The following is a 15,618-nucleotide window of genomic DNA, read 5'->3' on the forward strand; positions in this document are numbered from 1 at the left end:
CAACTTCTTTGTAAGGACGCCAAACAAAAACTAATCGTACGATATGCGTCAAAATTTGACAGAATGTGTATAAAAGTGTTACCAAGAGAATAAAAGTTTACCGATTGGACAAGCGCGGGAATTTTAAAATGAAAATTCCGGTTCTTTTTTTATCATAAGGTATGTTGCTACATTTCGGTGTTTAAGAGTAATATGAAATTTTCGATTTTTTTAAGAACACTTATTTAAACGAGTTAAAAAAATAACACCCACTCAGATTACTCTTTAAACTTTCCATATTTTATATCCTCCTAGAAACCGTATAAGATTAATTTTTATTGATCTGGCATCTGTTGAATATTGATATTAGAAGGTAGACTAGTTTATGATGAAAAAACAATCACAACTTTTGAATGGCAGCCTACAGTCAAAAACCCAGTTGAGCGAAATTGAGCACAATAATTAGCTTGACAACCCATTTTCTCGTGAAACTGTTCACAAAAAAGTTAGAACAAAAAAAGGTTATTTTTCTAAGCCGCCCTCCTTTCACTCCGTAAAATTGACGTAACTCGATCAAATTTAAAGCAAAAATAGAATGTCCTACAACTTTGCTGTGAAGTACAATAATTTTTTAATTCGATTAATATTGTTTGATTTAAGATTTCAATTCAAGCATGGAACTCCCTAATGACTTTTCACATCAAAAGATGCACTAGTTGATTACAAACAACTTTTGTGAAAACACCACACACCAAAAAAATTTAATGGCGAAAATATTTTTATCTTGCCAATTTCCCGTTGAGCAATGCAACGAACAAAAAATGTTCATAGAAGGAGTAAAATGAGATTTTCGGCATACTCATAAGGTTCCGAAACCTGATCTTTACTGTTTTCAGTCATCGTCTAATAATGCTAGAAAAGATGTAATGCTTATACTCTCATACACGAGCCGAAAATTAATGTTAGATCTCTACTACCATCGAACTATATTTATTGAAGTGCCGATGATGGGAACTAATGATAAACAAAATCAACGTTCAATCATTTCATCTCCGTTTTAGTCAAGCTACCGACAATAACCTCTTAATAACCGATACCTCAATCAATACCTACTTTATTGACCTCCGGAATCATAAACTGAGCTAAGAACTCTTTCATCACAGGCACACACGAAAACCGTAGATTTTAGTTGAACCGACCGACGAGATTCAACACTAATTGGAAATCATGCTAATCCATTATAAGAGAAAAAACCAAACAGGCAAAAAACGCAAATTTAACACCGTCATGCTCTTCTTCGTCGAGCTGTAGCTCCTTTATCGGTTCCTTTTTTTGTGATTATAAAATAAACCACCCAGTTCTTACGATTTGCCGATTAAACCCGGGCGAACAAATCTACGGCAATCGAATCGTAATCAGTACAAATTAATCTTGATTGCTTCTGTAGAATCACCGCCTCCCACAACACAACCGCCGTCTGTTCTAAACGATTATTGACTCCAGCAAAAACGATATAATTTTAGCAAACAGGTTTATGATTGGACCGATCCGCCACCGACGGTAATACGCTAAATCAGTACGATTCTCGGTAGTTCAGCTTCCATATCGTGGCCTGGAGAAGACGCATTAAGAATTGCAACATTTTTATTACTAGTTCAATATCTCAACATGATCAACATCGTACTAAACTCAACCCTCCTTGTTTTGGCAGTGTGCGGTAAGCGGATGTTCCCGGAGCCTCGGATAGTCGGTGGAACGAAGGCATCCTTTGGGCGGTGGCCTTGGCAAATATCGTTGCGACAGTGGCGTACCTCAACCTACCTGCACAAATGTGGTGCCGCACTGCTCAATGAGAACTGGGCCATCACAGCGGCTCACTGTGTGGATAAGTAAGTAGTAGTTTATCGGAAAATCATTTATCGTTCGGAACATTAACCAGGACAACATTTTCAGTGTGCCTCCGTCGGACCTGCTGCTGCGGCTAGGCGAATACGATTTGGCACTGGAAGAGGAACCCTACGGCTACCAAGAGCGACGGGTGCAGATTGTGGCATCTCATCCACAGTTCGACCCCCGGACATTTGAATATGATCTTGCTCTGTTGAGGTAATTGGTTCCCAAGGCCACAAGGTTCAACGATCAAAGATCAATCCTAATGCGCAAACTTTCTCGTTTTAGGTTTTATGAACCGGTGATATTCCAGCCAAATATCATTCCCGTTTGTGTCCCGGATGGGGATGAAAACTTTATTGGCCGGACCGCATTCGTAACCGGATGGGGACGACTGTATGAAGGTAAGTGCTGCGAGACTTTTGCACATGTGAAAATTTTCATCATTCGAAATCGGAATACAACGCACTAGAACATTTTTTTAAACTTCTATACCTGTAACTAAACGGAACTAAAGTGAACTGGGCTTTATTTTCTATCAATGAAAAACGAAAAACATATTGCAAAAAGATAGATGCAATAACGGAAGTTAAAAATTACCTACCGAGACAATGCGAAATTCTGAAAATGTTATGCCTGTGCAATTACTACACGGATAAAAAACCATTGCCGGTACCATGATTATGAAATCATGAAAATCTAGAAACATTACTTCTATTACGGATGATTTTGTGAGCAAATCCCATAAAAAAATTATGATTTAAATCATTTTACTCATAATATCATTAATTATTGGTGTGAACTCATGAGAAGACACGTTTCATGATGTTCATAATTTCTCGATCATGGTACCGACAATGGATTTTTATCCATGTACACCTTCACTACAAAAGTAATCTAACATAGCACCGTTAATCCAGACTTTGTTCAGTCGGTGATATTGAGAAGGCCTTTTAAAATGTAATCCGGAGACCAAAGTATGTACAAACTTAAATTGCACCACTTTCAACTTTAGTCGATGACGAAACATACTATAATCTCGACTTTGAGCAGCCTTTTGGACAAAAGTTTTACGACGCGATTGAACGTGTAGATGTGCTGAAAAGAATCATGTTCGTGTTTGTCGACAAATTTGCGAAGAAGGCCATGATTCGGCAAGCGATTATCAGTGGTGACCTTAAAACGGAACCGTTCGTCACATTCTCGACAATAATATCCCAAGTTTCCATCGAAGAATGCCTGAAAAAGTAGGTATTGCCATTCATCTGCAAGTGTATAAGTAAAAAGCCATCTTTTGGCACGATTTGACAAGCTACCACTATTCCAAGGAGGTTCTGGAGTGGTATACTGCCAATAAGATCGATTTTGTCCCCAACTAATGAGTCTTCCGAATTTCCCCGAACTGTGGGGGGTGGGGCAGTCATGAACAACCAGAGAATGCCTACAAAATGAAATAAATGTGTCCGTTTCCACTGTGCTAGCGCTTATAGGCTCCATCAAAAGGAGAAATGTTTACCCATCCAATGCAGTAACTTTGAAGTTTGAAGTACTTTAAAATAACAATGTCATATAATTCAAACAGAGTTAATTGGGGAACATTTTTTACACTTTCCATAAGATTTTGTGAACATCAATGTAATTATTATGCACTATAAAATTTTGTTCTTCCAGCAATTAATGTTGAAACAGTTCAAATAGATTTGAAGACAAACACAAGAAAAGGTCCTAAGTGCAAATGACAGTTTCTCTTTGTTTACTTTCTCTTTCGAGTATTACGGTCCAATCAGCAATCTTCCCATCTAACACTTCACATAGGATTATAGCAAAAACCATCAACTTTCGACATGCACTGTAGAATTTATTGGAAATTACTGGAATTTGCCGAAATAATTGAAAGAGAGAGTAAACCAAGAGAAACTGTCACTTGCACTTGGGACCTTTTCTAATGTTCATCGAGATTTAGTTACAGAAATGTTCTAATTCGAGAATACTGCTATTTCGCTAATATCATATTCGAACGATTATGATACCGAAGTAACGAAGCATACTGAAATCGAATCATAGAAAAAACAACTTGAAAGAGGCTGCCGAACACAATATTTCAAGTACTTAGCAACAATGGTATACAATAGCGTTTAAAATTGTGTCTAATTTTGCATTTTGCATGCATTCTAGAATATTCTAAATTCTAAAATGGTTTTGCCTTTTTTCCGGAGATATGATTGTATACAGGCCCGTAACCAGGATTTCGTTTCGGGAGGGGCCCAAAGATGAAAAATAATGTTACTGAAGATTGCACCTAATTCTCGGTGTGCCTTTTACGGGTGTTTTCAACAGACACTTTAAACTTTTTCACTGGAACTGTTATTGTATTACATTTCTTTACATTTACTGTCTTGTTATTTCTGTAACATGTCTGAGATTTTCTGAATAATTAAATATCTGTTTTTGATTTCGGGAGGGGCCTGGGCCCCTCGGGCCCCCCCTCTGGGTACGTGACTGATTGTATAAGTGACGTAACCGACAAAAAGCGTTGTATTTGAACGCGCTCAATTTTCTCAGAGATGGCTGATCCGATTTTAACAAACGTAGGCTCGTTTGAAAGCTACTGTCGGGCCATTGATCAAGTTCGAAGATCAAATGGTTGTGACTTTTGGTACCAGATATATGATGGTATATGTGACGTAACCGACAAAACACGTTGATTTTTACCGCTCTTATATATATAAGGGTGCCAAAATTTTGGTATCACCTCTATTTTCGTTAAGCTCTACTGCTCAAAAGTTCAAGCACCTCTAAAAAAGCCTTCATGCAAAATTTGAGCTAAATCGGACATGCGTAAGGGGTGCTGCCCGGTGGTAAAGGTTTGACAATTTTCGATCTTGAAAAAGCACCATAGGGGGGAGTACATGAAATTTTCAAAATCGAAAATCAAGATATATGAAAATTCCAGTAAGTGGACTGAGAAGGCTTTTTTTAGATTAGCATCACTGTTCTCATACAAATAGGTAACGCAAATGTCAAGCACTAGTTTGGAAAAATGATGCTGACTTTGTGACATAAACACTGAAGCATGCTTTTGTGAACTACTTGAATCAATCTGAATCAACTGGTGTCAAAATTGGTGTCCGAAATTATTTAATAAAAGTATGAAATATATTTTAATGAGACTGTTATGAAAGAAGAGAAAGGCATTATCACACCACTAGGTGGATTAAGAAGGGGTTTTTATTCTTCATAACGAAATTACAAATTAAAATTAAATTCATTACAAATAAAATCAGTGTTGGGAAAAAATCCAAATTTCGAAAATCGCGACTGAAACTTTGTGATTTTCAGACAAAAAAATCATCGATCAGAAAACTTACTGCATAAAAGTTCAGTACTGATTTCTTAACAACACGAATCTCATCAAAACTAATTTCACATGGCAAAAAAAACAATTGTGAAAAGTCCACTACCGAACATCAACTCAATTATTTTCAAGAAAAAATGTTCGTAAATTAAATATATCTGATATGATTCTCTAACAGAAGAATCTCAACCCTTTGCAGAATACATGATGAATAAATTCGCAGATAAACAAAAGCTGAACCTTTCTGAAAATGTTCAGTGCGCGTATCGACCACCCATAAAAGGATCAATATTGGTGATGTATTTTATGTATAAATTTATTCAGCAATGCCGTTGTGGTGGAGTAATATCATTAATAATAACAGCAAGTACTGTGATTAATAATAGTTGTAATGATTATAAAAACATTAAAAACAACAACAATCACAGAGCATGTTATGCAGCTGAATAAAAAATATTAGCCAATATCATACGCAGAAATAACAGCGCCTGCTGTGTGTTTGAAACATGCTGACAGTGCTGCGCTCCTTCCTTTAAATTTAATTCAGGTTAAATAGTGTTTTATTGGGATTAATTCCAACCAGTTGGAATTAAAACAGCCTTTCGTCGCTATAATCACTATTTGGAATGTGGCAAAAATATATTTGTCGTTCAGATTCAGTTGCGAGTTTATTTAGTAGAGATTTTTTATTATTTTTACCTTTTTACCTTTTTTTTATATATATAAAAAATAGGTATAGAATTCGCTCAAACTTTCGAAAAATTTTCCGAGGCCCGGAGGGCCGAATGTCATATACCAATCGAATCAGCTCGACGAACTGAGCAAATGTCTGTGTGTGTGTGTGTGTGTGTGTGTGTGTGTGTGTGTATGTGTGTGTCTGTATGTGTGTTGTCAACTAAGAGGTCGAGATCTCAGAGATGGCTGGACCGATTTTGATCAAACTAGTCGCAAATGAAAGGTCTCTCCGTCACCCAGAACGCTATTGAATGGTTTTGAGATCGGATGTTTACTTTTTGAGTTATACGAAGTTTTATGTCAAAATTTTCAGTTTTTTGACAGTATCTGTCACATTTGACCTTGAAAACAGAATATGTTTCCAGACTTAGATTTCGCTCGGTAATACCTATCCAACAAGCCATAGATTGTTAAAATCCGTCTATTTTTAACGGAGATATCGATATTTTTGTGTAAACCTTATTCCAGTAGAAGGAATTTTGAGCGCTGTATGAAAAAGCAATGCTTGGGAGCAACATGAAACACGATTTTTTATACTGTTACATATAATTGTTTCTAAGTACCAAAAAGACTGTGTACAGCATCCTTTTTTATGACAATTTGCCTCGGACCAATTTTAGCACGGCTCATTTTTGGCAACATAATCTTTCGAATATGGCATATGTAAACCAGATGATACCAGCATTATCGAGTTGGAAGTAATTCCATAATTATTTTGATTTAACCTATTTACAGCAATAAATGCTGGAAGAACATGACTTCCATATACCATACGACTCAGTTCGTCGAGATCAGCAAATGCGTGTGTGACAAATAATTTCACTCAATTTTCTCGGAGATGGTTAAACCGTTTTCTACAAACTCAGATTCATATGAAAAGTCGTATACTCCCAAACAAGGTTCCTGAATTACGTTTGGATCCGACTTCTGATTGCGGAACCACAGGATGATATGTGAAACGAAATTAAAATAATGCAATTAATTTTTCTCGTAGATGGCTGAACCGATCTAAGATTCAAATGAAATCTAAGAATCATCTATGATTCAAATGAGAGGTCTTAAAATCCTATAAAACCTCTTACTTTTTAGTCAGATCCGACTTCTGGTTTAGAAAATGCAGGGTGATTAGTATAAAAATGTTAATTTCACATAAATTAATCAGGTTTATTGGGTTTGCAGATTTGGATAGTCGATTACCAAATAAATTTATTTCAGTTTGAGCGGTATTCGTTTTTGGATTCGGAATGTACTCCCAAATTTTAATTCGCACTACAATTTCTCAAAGATGTCTACACACTCCTCAGGTGAATTTAACTGATTTCGGCTACACCGATTTTAGAATTCCGGTTCCAGTATCGAATCGATTCTCAAAGCTCAATCATTTTCTCAAAAAAGACCAAATCGAACTTCAAAAACAAATATTACAGGACTTAAGGTCCCATACAAAATCGGTGAATTTTATCCGATTCTGGAATTACAGATGATGAGTTTATAAATTTCATGTAAATTGTTTGGCGTAATAATTTATGGCCATTCGAATCATTTTGGGCTATGCTAATTCCTGAATACCGGCTCTGGAAGTACCATAAATAATGACTAAAAACTCTAAAGTGGAACTTACTTCGACATCTTATGGAATGTTCAATCGATTGTCGCACGCTAAGATTGAAATTCGATATGTTTTGCAGTTTCGGCATTACAGGGTAATGAGTGATTAAAATCTCAATTTGCCGTTTGAAACGACGATAATTAAAATAATGTCATGAGAACTAAAACACCGAAGAATATCCATGCAAAAACACATGCGTATTGATAAAAAAAAGGTATCATCTCACTGCTAGGTGGATTATTCATGTTTTTTTATAACAATTTTTATTCAGGCCAATTTGCGTATAGCTTTACGGGGCCGATTTACCCATGTTTTTGTTACATAAAATTATTTTTTTATTGTTGGATCTCGTTGTCACCCTTCTTCTAGGGGGAGAGGAGCTTCCATTTCCTTCTAGCGAAGATTGGAGGTCATTTTGTCCGTTGCTCATATCATCCATTGCTTAGATGCATTCGTTCCTTAAGCAAGATTTCAATTTCGGTTGCTGCTGGTCTAACTTTGCAGCGTTTGAAATCAATACAAATTGAATTTGGCCTTGTAGGCCAAGTTTCAGGCTTTGTTAAATCGTATTTGCCCATTTCGTACACTCTATTGTTCACTGCACTGTATTGTCTTTGTTTCTGTCGTCGCGACCGTAAGAAATTTTCGACTGTGTCGGATGCGATGCGAGCACGAACTGAGATTTTTTATTGTTATAGTGATTTTCACTGTCGGCTAGAAAAGATTGCGATGCAATAACTGTCATTCGCATCTATTCAACCCCTTCGAGACCACAAGTCAAATTTTTTTTTTTAAATTGACCGTTACAATGACTAATTTTTTATTTATTATTAAGAAAACTTCAGTCATAATGAATTCATATTGATAATGCGTATGTGTCAGATTACGGCTACAACTTGCACCGATTTTTTAAGCGTGTGCTATTTATTTGACACAATGTACGATTCAGACGGTCCGCCTCCTTCCGTCACCACACCGGAACGTCAGCTTCCGTCAAAATTAGTTTAATACTTTCTTTACCGGAACGTTCACACGCTCCGTCTATCAAGACGTACCGTGACGGTGACGTTACGTGTGAATGGCTCCATAAGAATGCATGTAATTAATGTTGACGGTGCCGGTGACGGAGATTGACTGTGACATAAGAAGACGGATCGTCTGAATCGTACATAATGGTTATTTTGTGCTTAGTATGTTCTCTTTTCATTTATATTTTTTATTAATCGACGCCTTGGTTTTCAAAACATCGTGCTTCAATCGATTGTGCTATTTGTCTACTCTAAAAAGTTGGTCGTCTTTGACAGATATGCATTTGTTGATGCTTTCGATTAACAATGAAATAACAATTATCGCTAAGGATTTTTAGCAGCTGAAAATGCAATTGGCCTCAATCCAACAGCCAATTAATTTTTCTTTTGGCTCTAATACTAGTTAATTTCAATACAACAGACAGCGAAGGGGGTAAAACAACTGTCCAATTTTCTGGCAGCGATGCCAGGTGAAATTTTAGGCGTCTGTGTATATGCGACCTCAATATTTAGAAGCATGACGAAAATACCAAACGAAAACCCTACAGTAATAGCAAAAGTCATCAAAATGGACGATTGTTTATAAAAATTTCGAAAATCTGCAAAAAAGTCGGCTTAATTGTAAAGTCTGCTAACAAACTAAATTGCACATTCACATACCAATCTGCAAACCTGGCATCAGTGGTTCTGACGCTCATTATTTCGCAATCCTGCGACGATTCCGTCGCATTCTATGTGCAGCTGAAAACCACTATAAAAATATAATAAATAAATCTTGCACGAATCACTTCGGTGTCAAACTGAAGCGTAGTGGAAATTCATCATCGAAATTTCATCCGAAACTTTTCTTCCCTTGGCGATATTTCTGTGGGTGAAAAAATGCATCATTGAGTTTTGCTGACACAAAAAAATCATTTGTGAACTTTGAGGTTCAGAGTTTTGTGGATGCTTGTTTCTTGAATGAAAATCTCGGAAGTGATTTTTTCAGTCATTTAATCATAGCCAATAGTAATCTCATGAATTTTGTCGTGAATACGACTTACTTTACTATGAGGCGCCTTTTCAAAATGTACCCTCTGAGAGAGTGATAAGTTTTTGATCGTGAATATCTCTTGTTGTATCTAACGAATAAACATAATTTTTGCTACATACCATCGAAAATATTATCACAATTTTATGATAAAATTTTCTGTTGTGTGACATAATCACAAGTAATTTTCTGTTGTGTGACATAATCACAAACAAACTTTTCTGAAATGTATTTTTGAAGCTCATGGCTCGGTGATCTGTGAAAGGATTTATATAATCTAACTACCAGTAGAAACGAAATTTTTCAACTTAAACGTGTATAGCAACAGCAATGAAGTATTTCAATAGTACACTATTGAAAAACCTGTCTCATTTGACCCATGTCAACATCAGCCAATCAGAACGCGTTCTGAGGAAGAGAACAAAATATCTGCTGCTGTACAACAAATCGTTCGAGAAAAATGTTCCGAACAGTGCTTAATATCGTAGTGAGTTCCACAATTTGATCGTTCTGAATGCTAGAAATGAATCCCTACAGCATTTTGATAGTTTCTTTCAATGAATTATGCAAATCCGAAATGAAATAATCGACATTAAAGTTCTGTATGCGGCTATTTTTATATCCGTTAGGACCACCCATTAGTGAAAAAGCTACAAATGAAATCACGTAAAAAGAAACCTCTTAACATACATTGGATCAGTTTGGATTCTATCGCCACTGCGAGCAGATGTATTTGTGTGAGATGTCATTTGCAAAGCTAGTTTCGCTTCCGACAAGAGCGATTACGCCACGGCTGCTAGTCGTTTGCATTGGTGAAAAACAACGAAACGTGGAGAGCATCACACAAAATCAGCCGCTCTAAAAGTTTTCTAAAGAACTATTAGGATTTCTTGCTCACAAATCGAAGGTAAATATCCTCAGTTTAGTGGAAATCTAGAACAGTTTGATTACATTAGTGCACTTTTCCCTGCGTGAAATTCACAGTAATCGAGATCAAGTGAAGCCTTCTTTGTTTTTGCGAAAAATGTGAAAAAGGGGAATGCTTGCATAATTCATACAATTGATCAACTAATTGATATTCAAAAGTGTTAAGGAACGTGTTAGTTGTTTTCGTATTCACTATATGCAGTTATGTCTCTGACATTACGCACCCGCCTTTTTACCTTTTTATATATAAAAAATAGATATAGAATTCGCTCAAACTTTAGAAAATTTTTCCGAGGCCCGAAGGGGTGAATGTCATATACCAATCGATTCAGCTCGACGAACTGAACAAATGTTCGTGTGTGTTTGTGTATGTGTGTGTGTCTGTATGTGTGTTGTCAACTAAGAGGTCGAGATCTCAGAGATGGCTGGACCGATTTTGATCAAACTAGTCGCAAATGAAAGGTCTCCCCATCACCCAGAACGGTATTGAGATTTGAGATTGGATGTTTACTGTATTGGTTTTGAGATCGGATGTTTACTTTTTGAGTTTTATGTCAAAATTTTCAGTTTTATGACAGTATCTGTCACATTTGACCGTGAAAACAAGCCATAGATTGTTAAAATCCGTCCATTTTCAACGGAGATATCGACATTTTTGTATAAGCGACTTTTCTCCCTATTCCAGCAGTAGGAGTTTTGAGCGCTGTATGACAAAGCAATGCTTGGGAGCTACGTGAAACATGATTTTTTGTACTGTTACATACAATTGTTTCTAAGTACCAAAAAGACTGTGTACAGCATCCTTTTTCATGACAATTTGCTTCGGACCGATTTTAGCACGGTTCGTTTTTATCAAGATAATCGTTCGAATATGTAAACCAGATGATGGCACAATTTTCGAGTTGAAAGCAATTCCATAATTATATTGTTTTGAACTTATTACAGCAATTAATGCTGGAAAAACATAACACCCATATACCTTCCGAATCAGTTGGTCGAGATCAGCAAATGCATGTGTGACAAATAATTTCACTCAATTTTCTCGGAGATGGCTAAACCGTTTTCTACAAACTCAGATTCATATGAAAAGTCGTATACTCCCAAACAAGGTTCCTGAATTACGTTTAGATCCGACTTCTGATTGCGGAACCACAGGATGATATGTGAAACGAAATTAAAATAATGTAATTCATTTTTCTCGTAGATGGCTGAACCGATCTAAGATTCAAATGAAATCTAAAAATCAACTATGATTTAAATGAAAGGTCTTAAAATCCTATAAAACATCTTACTTTTTAGTCAGATCCGACAACTGGTTTAGTCGATTACCAAACAAATTTATTTCAGTTTAAGCGGTATTCGTTTTTGGATTCGGAATGTACCCCCAAATTTTAATTCGCACCACAATTTCTCACTCCTCAGGTGAATTTAACTGATTTCGGCTACACCGATTTTACAATTCCTGTTCCAGTATCGAATCGTTTCTCAAAGCTCAATCATTTTCTCAAAATTTCTCGATAATTTTCGCCAAATTGAACTCCAAAAACAAATATTCAGGTCCCATACAAAATACAAATCCTGACTCAAGGCCCTATACAAAATTGGTGAATTATATCTGATTCTGGAATTACAGATGATGAGTTTTTAAAATTCATTCAGTTTAGGCATTACAGAGTAATGAGAGATTGGAATCTCAATTTGCCGTTTAAAACGACGATAATTAAAATAATGTCATGAGAACTAAAACACCTAAGAATATCCATGCAGAAAACACATGCGGATTGATAAAGAAAGGTATCATCTCACGGCTAGGTGGATGAATCACGTTTTTCTGATAATGATTCCACAGAAAAAAAATTCATTTGATTTTGAATTATTCTGTTGAGCTAAAGTATTTAACAATCGATGCTATTCCCATGTTCACGAATTTAAAAAAAAACTTCCATTTTAGGAAAATGGGTTTTACTTGAGGTTGATGGCCATATTGAAAGAGAAGCTCAAGCTAAAGTAAAGATTTCTTTCTTCGTAATGTAGTCCGGGGGAAAAAAGTTGTAGTCATGAAAAAAGTTGTAGTTTAAAACTTTGTCGATTATGTAGTTCTGTAGTCGGTGGCTTACCTAGGATAATTAGCGCTCGATAATCTATAGTACAGTATGAAGGGACCGGTTTAGTGAGCAAAAAAACAGGTCCCCCCATTCAACCATTGAAAGATTTTGTCGGCCCCATCTCAAGGTTCGGTTAAGTATGCAAAAAAGTCCCTGCGTAGATTGTTTTGCCACCCCCAAGGAGGCTGCGCTCGAGGCGATCATCCCTTTCGTCTACCCCTTTCCACCTCTAGATACGCCACTGACTGAAGTACTAATGATTTGTAAACATTCTGAGATAGTAATGGGTCATAGGGGATTTATATGATTTATAGTTAGTTCAACCTAAGATTATGTGCCTCCAGCACCAGAAGACTGAAAAAACAAGTCATGTGCAAAACTGTGGAAATTCCGTGAACATGAGTATTATATACCAATTAACAGGGTTCTTACATTTTGCATTTAAAAAAAGTATGATGCAATTATAAGTTTCAGTATGTCGATATAACACAAATGAAAGTAAGACAAAACCAAGCCCCGATACTATATTTCGATTCGTAATCATACTTTCTGTTTTGACAGACTTTTCATGTAAAGAAAACATACATTAAATGAAACTGAAGTCCGCACAATTTTATTTGCTAAGTCTCCTCGGTATCTTTTCTTGGAGTCGAGGCGTTCTTATTACAATCTAGCAAAAGTTGAGAGGCATTTCGTTCACAGATCGCAACTTAGTCCAATCTATCATCGTTTGTGTTGTTGTTTCTGTCGGAAATATATACTTCTATAACCGTTCAGGATATTAAGATCAGTGTTGTGTCTTGTTGTATTATGGCTGGAATATTCTCGATGTGAATGGGCTAAACTGCTTTGTTTAGCGAGAAAACTAATCATGTAAACAAGATACATCTAGAAATAAATACTACCGTTGTACTCAAATACTCAGTAGAAGAGTTGTCTATAATTTGGTCAAATGCGCTAAAAATTCCAACACTAGTTAGAAATGATCTAATAATATTACCTAGATTTCAAGTATGTGCAGTTTGGTAGGATTTTAAAAAAATGTACTCTGAACTAATGATAAGCGTGTTATCTCAGAATCTATTCAATTATGGGTATTATCAATATGAGAAAAAAAACCATCAAATTTTTACAAAATAACCAGCTAAACCAACTAAATCATTCTCAATTTCAGACGGTCCACTGCCCAGCGTGCTACAGGAAGTAACAGTGCCCGTGATCGAAAACAAAATCTGCGAAACCATGTACCGGAGTGCAGGTTACATTGAACACATTCCGCATATCTTTATCTGCGCAGGATGGAAAAAAGGTGGCTATGATTCGTGTGAAGGTATGTGTTTCCCTTGAAAACTTCTCGTCCGACTAGCAGCAGACAAAAAACTTCGACAATTTCGTTTCAGGTGACTCCGGCGGTCCGATGGTAATTCAACGACCGGACAAACGCTTCCTGCTGGCTGGTGTCATTTCCTGGGGTATTGGCTGCGCGGAAGCTAATCAACCGGGTGTCTACACACGGATATCGGAGTTCCGGGATTGGATCAATCAGATTCTGCAGTTTTGAAAACCCGACGAGACGCACCGCCCACTGGCAACAGCGCCAGGATCTACGTACAAGCTCCTAGGACAACGAAATGCATTCCCTGGTCTCGTCCTTCGAAGATGGAAGAATCTGGCCAGAGTGTGGCACTTGAGTCGTTCGTGAGGGGGTGGGGGGAAATTTTCAAGCAAAGTCGAAGACTTTCGCTGAGTTGTTGATTTGTTTTAATCTGGCCTGAGTGTCACTCGAAGTAACACATTGATCTGTCGATGGAATCGACGACTGAAGGGTGCTAGTTTTTAAACCAGTTAGACGCTCATTCATCCTGGGTGTGAATACTAATATTTCATCGATAGATCGATACCGACATGTGAGAGGGAGAGAAAAAGGGAACCGAGATAAGAGGTGAGATAACTATCGAATGCATATCATTTTTATTTAAGATGGAAAGGAAAACCGCTCAAAGCACGCACCAGTGTTCGTAAAAAAACAAGCTTCGGTTGCATCGGATGGTACTCATTGTGAATTTCTAGAAGTAAGCGGACATTTTAGAACATCGATATTCACCAGCATTTGTGAATGTGAAAACATAAGCGTTTAGTGGGAATTTTATGTCGTAATATAAGGCAGTCTTCTCTAAGTTGTGATAAATAGTTTCGGGTGAATGCGACAGGGATCTTTATATATCCGCTATGAATGGCTGAATGAATCCTAGCAATAAACAAATTGTCACTTCGATAGTTTTAGAACTAATGGAATTATTTATTTATTTATATTCATGCTCTAAATTAACGTTAACATCATTTAGCATTTCATCTTAACTAGAAACTAGCCCAAAATTAGGTGTTTTACATTCTGCGGACCAAAGACGCTTACAGAGGAAAGCGAGGTCTGGATTGATTATACTATGTGCCGACTGCGAGCGGGAATCGAGCGTACTATTTTATACACAAAAAAACGAGAACAAGAGTTTTACTGCGATGCGTGAATGGTTTCAACGAAAGGGAATTGTTTGTAAATATGTATTTGTTAAGGACTGAAATGAAAGAACATAATAAAATTTTTGTACAATATTCACAAGAATAAAAAAAACTGATTAAAAAAAGGGCTAGTTGTTTTGTTATGGGGAAATTATAGCGATTCCCTCTTCTCACCAGGTATTTCATATTTTGAGATTCATAATAAAACTGACGAGCTGAAGAAGAACTCAATAACTGCAATCAGGACTAAACATTACCACCGATATGATGGATTGCAATCGTCTACTTTTGGTGCTTCAGCAAAGCAGACTTACCGTTTGGTGCAAGCATATAGCCTTAAATAACAAATCATCGTGTGTCTCCATATTATTTAACTCTCTCGTGAGCTTCAAAGCTTCGTCAGTGTCAAGCGCTAAAAAGCTTAATGCCCAGAAAAGCTCCCT

General features: G+C 36.7%; 1 protein-coding gene across 4 annotated transcripts in view; it reads left to right on the top strand.

Annotated features, from left to right (window-relative positions):
• Positions 1-15,282, top strand: part of LOC131428313 (serine proteinase stubble) — a 127,194-nt gene extending 111,912 nt beyond the window's left edge. For all 4 annotated transcript variants that reach the window (XM_058592174.1, XM_058592176.1, XM_058592178.1 and 1 more), the window contains 5 exons: positions 1,691-1,868; positions 1,933-2,085; positions 2,158-2,273; positions 13,833-13,988; positions 14,059-15,282. In XM_058592174.1, coding sequence (XP_058448157.1) covers positions 1,691-1,868; positions 1,933-2,085; positions 2,158-2,273; positions 13,833-13,988; positions 14,059-14,219 — 764 coding nt within the window. In that variant the 3' untranslated portion in view covers positions 14,220-15,282. The remainder of the gene's footprint in view (positions 1-1,690; positions 1,869-1,932; positions 2,086-2,157; positions 2,274-13,832; positions 13,989-14,058) is intronic.
• The last annotated feature ends 336 nt before the right edge of the window (positions 15,283-15,618 follow it).

The sequence above is a fragment of the Malaya genurostris genome, chromosome 2 (genome assembly GCF_030247185.1).
Source record: "Malaya genurostris strain Urasoe2022 chromosome 2, Malgen_1.1, whole genome shotgun sequence".
Lineage (NCBI taxonomy): Eukaryota > Metazoa > Arthropoda > Insecta > Diptera > Culicidae > Malaya > Malaya genurostris.